At 47.8% G+C, this 7,034-nt stretch overlaps 1 protein-coding gene across 2 annotated transcripts in view; it reads left to right on the top strand.

Annotated features, from left to right (window-relative positions):
- FBXW8 (F-box and WD repeat domain containing 8) overlaps positions 1-7,034 on the top strand; it is a 48,718-nt gene that overhangs the window by 861 nt on the left and 40,823 nt on the right. Inside the window, exons 2-3 of one of the 2 annotated variants that reach the window (XM_021412523.1) lie at positions 310-957; positions 3,502-3,606. In XM_021412523.1, coding sequence (XP_021268198.1) covers positions 697-957; positions 3,502-3,606 — 366 coding nt within the window. In that variant the 5' untranslated portion in view covers positions 310-696. The remainder of the gene's footprint in view (positions 1-309; positions 958-3,501; positions 3,607-7,034) is intronic. The other variant, XM_021412524.1, reaches the window with a different exon arrangement.

The following is a 7,034-nucleotide window of genomic DNA, read 5'->3' as shown; positions in this document are numbered from 1 at the left end:
CCCCAGGTCAGCAGAGGCACCCACCCCTCCATCCACGCGGGAGTTGTACAGGGAAACTTTTGTGTGTTTATTTATTTATGGAGGGGTGGGGTCTAAATACAGCAGTTCCATCCCAAAATGAGGTAATCCGCAGGAAAAAGAATCCCCGCAATGCCCCTCTGCCTGGGCTGGTTACTTTACACTGCTCTTCTTGTGGGGGCAGCAGCAATGCTGCGGCTGATGCCTTGTTGCTGGGAATGGTCTGTGGGCAGTGGGGAGCACCGGGGCGAACGTCCTCACTTCCCAGTATGTTCTCTCCTCTCCTCCCAGCCGGCCACGAGCTGCAGCAGCCATGCTGTTACTGTGGGAAGGAGGCTGCGGGCTCTGCAGGTCACAGGCTGACCTACACACCTCACCAACTGCGCAACGATGGATTCACAGCTCACAGGGAGGATGTGGGGCGGGTGGGAGAAAGGCAGGGAGCTGGGCGCACACCTGCAGGCAGCACACAGCCCCTGCCCAAAGCGGGAGGCACCGCCTCATCCCCGCGGGGCTCCGCCGCCGCGCTGTACCCGCGCCTCGCGCTCTCTCTCAGGCACAAAATGGCGGCGACGCTCAGCGCCGCGTTCCCGCGCGGTCGCAGCGGGGTAGGAACCTTCGCGGCGCGGAACGCGCGGGCGCGGGGGGCGGTTTCCGGGCCGGGCCGGCCCCGCTGCCATGGCCGAGAGTTCGGCCGAGCTGGAGCTGTTCCGCCGGCGATGGCGAGAGGAGCTGGCTGCGGGCGGCAAGAGGCGGCGGCGGGAGGCGGCGGAGGGGCCCGGCGTGGCGGGGAGAGACGTGACGGGCTGCCTGGCGCTGGCCTGCGGCCTGCTGGGCGACGAGAGCCCGGCCCCGCGCAGCCTTCCGCCCGCCCGGCCCTGCGAGGAGGCCGCGAGGGATGAGGCCGACGACCTGCTGGGGCAGCTCATCCGCGACCTGGTAGGGCGGGCTGCGGGGCGAGGCCTGTCCTGGGGCGTTGGGGGTGGACTCCCGGCCGGGCGCTGGGGGGGGTGGGAGCCTGGGCCGTCAGAACGTGTGTGATCTCGAGCTGTGTGTGTCCCGCAGCCCTGCGGATCGATTTTGCTTCCTTCGGAGCAGCTTTGTGGCGTTTTGCTTTAAGAATTTTGTTTTTTTCTTCTCCTTATTGAAGCTCTTCTGTGCCGGTGTATGGGATATTCCGTGTTGTGACACTGCAACGTAGCAGGAAAACAAACGTGTGTTCTTTGCATGGAAGAGTTAATTGGGAAAGAGCCTTAAATACAGTTCCAAACCCATTAAAAGTTACACTGGCGAATCCTTCAAATGTAATAGAGTTGTAGAAAATCTATGGGGGGAGACCCGTTTTTCTCACTGGCGTCACTGCGGCTGTTCACTCTTTGCTTAAAAAGTAATGAAAAGGAGCGGATTAAAGTTCTGCCTGCGAGGCATAGATTGATCCATGCAAGGAATCCGCTCTCCTTTGGTCCCCAGGAACCTGTCCAGAGGGGTAGCGGCCCCAGGGCCATGCTCCTCCAGCACTCAGCCAGGTCACTGCTGCTCACCAGCACTGATGTGGTGTTAACACTTACCATTCTTAATATCCCATTAGAATTGAATTAGCTCCTTGTGCTCACAGTGTGGCTGCACGTTTTCCTACAGGTTAGTTTATAAATCTGTGTGGCTGCTGTTGTCCTTTTTGCCCTTTTCCCTGGGTGAACTGTGAGTGCTGTGCTGTGCCTGCACTGTAGGCAGCCTGTGTGTGATGTATCTTTGGTATGCACAGACAGACTGGGCTCTGGTTGGACATGAGTCAGCTCCAATTTGGAAGCGATGTACTCACAGTGGTGCTGTGCCCAAGCCCATAAGCCCGGGGCTAAGCCCTGTGCGTGGCTCCTCTTGTTCATTTGGGCTGTGTGGCACCAAAAGCCGGGCTGGTTCACATCTGCCCAGCTCAGGCTCTGCCTGTGTGTGGCTGTGGCAACGCGCTGGGAATCCATTTATTTATTTAGTGTCCCCTTTGGAGATGGAATCAGCTAAAGCCACATGGAAACAGTGTTTGTGCAAACCCACAGTGGGGAGCGGTGCCTGTGGGCCTTGTTGAGAGAGGAGAGGACAACGGATGGAGCAGGAGGGTCACTGCAGGCTGCCAGCAGCCTCAACACAAGGGCAGGGTTCAGTGCTTAGAGGCTGCTGCTGTCCTGGTGAAATGGCCCAATGGGAGCAGTGCCCATCTTTCTGCTGTCTGCACACTTGTCTTTAGTGTGCAATATACTTTACTTTCAAACCTTTCAGTGTATTATACAGTAGTTTTCCTGTGTAACTGTGCTTTAAATATACCTGGTGTTGTCTGTTTTTGCCACTTTGTTGATGCTGTAAAGAGTCTGGGTTTTAATGAGCAAGGAGCTCACGTAGAAGAGATCTGCTGAAAAACTAAGGTTTCAGGGCCAGACAAGTGCTAGGAGTCAGAGTGCAGTCCCAACCGGCCTGGCTGTCTGGTGGCATACATGGAGACTGATGGGAAGATTGTAGAAACACAGTGTGGTTGGGTTGGAAAGCACCTTGCAGCCCTCCCAGCCCCAACCCCGGCCCTGGGTTGGTTGCACCCGCCAGATCAGGCTACCCAGGGCCCATCCATAGCCTGGAGCACTGCCAGGGAAGGGGCACCCACAACTTTTCTTCTGCAGCACTTGGGGAGAGGATGCAGACACCAGGAAAACAAAAAAATGCTGGAGCACAAAACTTCAGAGTGAGTGACATACAGAAGCATTTACAGTGGGCTGGTTTTGCACTCTCTGTATTGTATAGGATAGAAACTTTGGAATCTCCAGGCAAAAATGGAGAAGAGGACAAATCTGATGCAAAAATTGCTGGAAGATTTATTAATGAGTTAGTTAGAATAAAAAGCCCTGCTAGGAACAGCATTTGTGCTGCATTTGGCAATTATATAGGAGCAATGGGTTCTTTGGTTTAGAGATGTTACTGTGGTGATGAGTTGAAGTGGTGGCCATTCCAACATGCTTCCTGGGAAAAAAAAAAAAAGTTACTGATGAAGGACGGAAGCAAACAGCAGCAGCATCTTCGCTCAGTTTTGGATCAAAATATTCCTTCACTTTCCATCATCTGTTTGGTCTTTTTTGACACTTAGAGAACCTTAGAGAAATAGTTCTGTTACGACTTGCATTGCCTTTCTGTGCTGCACGACCACAGATAAGCCCTTATGGTTCTCTTTGATTTGCTTTTTAGCTCCACTTAGCAATGTAATATACTTTGCCCACTGTGGCTCTGAGTGAGCAGAGCGTAGCCCGGGTGCCCTCATTCCAGCATGACCTGTCTGATGTTGTGCCCTTAGGAATGGAGAGGGGGAATTGCTTCTGCCTTTGTTATGGAGCTGTGATGGCACTGAGGATGCAGTGTTCTTTCTTAATACCACCGTAACTTTTGGTACTATTTGTCTATACAATAAAGAAGCCTAACAAATTATTTTCTTTCTTTTTGTCTTTCCAGAATGAAATCAATGAAGTTCCTTTCTTTGATGTCCATTTGCCATATGAACTGGCACTGAAGATATTTCAGTATCTGGGAAAGGCTGAACTGGGAAAGTGTGCTCAGGTAAGCAGTGCTGGCAGTTTGCTTCCCATATCAAATAAACACGTGTGCTCAAGCAGCAGTAAGGCACTTTGATGCGGTGAACTGTGTGGTAGCCCTAGTGGCTCAGCTGACTGTAGTTACTGGCAATTCTTCCCAAACTGTGTATTGAAAAGTAATAATAATTGAGCTAGATTTATAGCTTCCATGCAAGTATCACTAACCCAAACATTTGTGACTTGCATGTAACCAAAACCTTACAATTTAAAAGAAATGCTTGTAGAGATCTTTTAAGTCAAGCAAGTATAGTCAGAAGCAGGTAAGAGTGTTGCTGCAGCATTGAGAGCTCTGCACTCGAGGATGCCAGTAAAGCTGCTCCCCCCCAACACTTCTCAGTTGACAGGTGTTGTACAGTAGCAGCTTTTTGTCTTTAGTAATTTCACGTGAAGCTAAATTCTTAAGTAATACTGATTTCCTGCCCCCTCCCCCTGGTTTATATCATTCTTTGGCAATACTCTGTGATAGCACTTTCACCAGTGTGTTCTCAGACATAGTTCTCATGTCATCACTAGCTGCCTCTCTCTCCAAGTGGCCGTACTAACATACACACAGCTGACTGTACTCAGACTGCTCATCCTGTGTTCTTGAGCCTCTTTATCTCCTTTCTCTGCGCACTAAAAGATGATCCTCCTCTCTGAATGAGTCTCTAAAGCAAACTTAAATCAGCAAGTGCTGATTACCCTGTGAAGTAGTGTAGTGAACATGAATTGCCAGCTTCAGGCTGGTGTTCACTGAACTCTTACATACGAAAGAACTCTTTACATTATGAAATGAACTCTTACATGCTGCTGCTTAAAATCCAATGAGAATGGTTTTTTGTACTACACTGGAAATGTTCTCTAGACTGTAAGATAAAGAAATGTTAATGTGTAACGACAGGTTAAAGCTTTGTAGCAGATAGCAAGCTTAATGCAAGCGTTAACCAAATGACACAGGGACTGAAATTAAACAGGTCTTTGAACGTAGAGTCTGAGCAAGTCACAGTTTTAAGTAGTTACGGGTCTTTATTGCTTAAATCTTTAACTTGCTAATGCCTTGTAGGAACAAGGGCTGCTAGAAGAGAAATACTTCCTCTTGTGGGGTTTCTGGTGCAAAGGAAAAACATTCTCTGGAATGATTCTTCGTGCTGTCTAGAGGAATAAAGCTTTCAAATAGGCCTGAGTTTCTGTCATTTGATATAGGGAGATACAACCAGTGAAGGCCGCATTCCACAAAGTGGAACAGGATTGCATTTGGGGAGTGGATTACTTTTAGTTTAGTCTTTCTCTTTTGTTTCTCTCAGGCATGATCAGTTTACCTCATGGCGTAGCATAAAGCTTGGCTGCTGCACGGCTGCTCCTTTTCTCTGCACTTGAGCTACACTCGATTTCTCTCTTTCACGTTTGTTTTAAATTTGAATCTGTTCTCAGAAGATGTGTTTAGCACTGAGCAAATTTTCCACGTTTCTCATTTGCTTTCGAAGACTGAGTCAGTTGATCCTTTGTGGCAGCTGACAGGTAGCTGAGCACATGCCCAGTGCTTTATAAGGCTCTCCGAATGAGATGGATATCCAATGCTTTTAGTGCAGAGCTGGCTTCTTTGGACGTGTTTAAATAAAAAGCGGAGCAATAAAAATAAATACCATTTTCATTTTTCTCTTGGTGATTTTGTCTTCTAAAGGGAGGCGGGGGGAAGCCCTCTTCAGTTAAATGGAAAGCCCTGCTGCTTTACATTGTTAGCGTAGAAAGGTTTTTTTATTAAGGCACCTTGGGACTTCAGTGAAATTGGGCCAGCCAGTGGAATTGGCATCGTGAACTATGCGAGTGCCTTTGGAGAAAACCTGTTCGCTTAGTTCTTCAAGCCAAATTGGTAACCAACTAACAGTAAAGTACCTTGACTGCAGAGTCTCTTTGAGATTTAATCACATCACAGACTGCTCTGGAGAACTTTAATTTCACCCTGATATTTCCCCCTCCCCCTCTTCCCCACTGCTTTTCTTTGGTTTTTGGAATTATTACCATAAAATGCAAGCTATCTGTATGGCACTTGGAATACTAAAGCCATGTGCAGCACATCAGTTAATGGTGTCATCAGTTCCTGAGCTCTGGTGGGTGTGCAGTAGCCATGTGATACCCACTGGTGTCCAGCAGACCAGTCCCTACTGATATCCCCTATTTTCAGCGAGCAGAGAAAGAGATCTGGGACTCAGTGTCTCAGCAGAATTGCAGTGCTTTTTCTCCCAGGTTTGTGCTGGCCCTGAAGACAGTTAGGAGCACCTTTTGATTTATTTATTTTTTGACTGGCTGTTAAAAGAAGGATCCGTGCAATGGGTGACTCTTTTGTGACTGCTGTGATGAGGATTTGAGAACAGGTTCTCCTTCACTGTGGTCCTGATTTGGAGGAAAAAAAGAAAACAATCATTTGGGCCACTGTGGCACATGGAGCACATCAGAACCCTTCGTGTTACTTGGGACTGGTGCTGCAGGCTTTGCTCGTGGCCATAGGATCTGGCCTCAAAGATGTCAGCTTTGTGATAACGTGATGTGTCCAGCGTGTAAAATTCTGTGCTCTTCAGTTGTGTTACTGCTTTCTAGTAAATACCAGAGGCTGCATAAATTACATTTTGTGGTGGGAAACGCTTCTAGACAGCGTGTATTGAATTTTAGCAACACTAGGGCAGAGTTCTATTTCTGAACAGATCAGTGGGAAGTTGTCTTTGAACTGTTGGTGTTCTCATCTGAGAGACACTTGGAAATGTTTACCAACACAGCAATTGTGTATGTATCTAGGACGAGAGAGCCTGTTTCTAGGAATTTAAGAATGGATTGTCTTGCACAGATCAAGGATTTCAGATGCTTACTGTTAAAGCGTCTGGAATTGTCTAACTATTTGGTTTTCAGTGTTCGGAAATTTGAAAAATAAAATCTTAGGTATTTTATGTTCGTACTTCTGTACCGTGATTGTGTACGGGTACAAATAATCACCCACCCTCCTCCCAGCTAGGACAGAGAGAGCAGAGAAAGGGATGGGTGAGGATTTCCTGAGCTCAGGATGAGACTTAAAATAACATTATGGCTGCAAATTGAAAAGATGAGCAGCTTCCACCTGGTAAATGTGCATCTGAATGGCTTTGGCTGAAATACTACTTGGCGCTAAGTATTGTACTGAATTGAAAGTCCAGATACTTCAAAATGAGGCCCCTGGATTCAGCAAATGAACCTTGAATCTATCTTTGTGTGACTAGGGAAGAAAACAAACCTAATGAAGCAAAGGCAGTTATCAGATGGGGAGGGATGAATAAACCTTCATTAGGATTTGAGCCAGTTGATTAAGACAGGATTAGAAGAGTTCAGGATTCAATGGAAGAGGTGGATTTCTTTAGTTACTTTGTTTTGCTTGCTTTTGCAAAAAAC

The sequence above is a fragment of the Numida meleagris genome, chromosome 14 (assembly GCF_002078875.1).
Source record: "Numida meleagris isolate 19003 breed g44 Domestic line chromosome 14, NumMel1.0, whole genome shotgun sequence".
Lineage (NCBI taxonomy): Eukaryota > Metazoa > Chordata > Aves > Galliformes > Numididae > Numida > Numida meleagris.
This window is presented reverse-complemented; position numbering and strand designations above follow the sequence as displayed.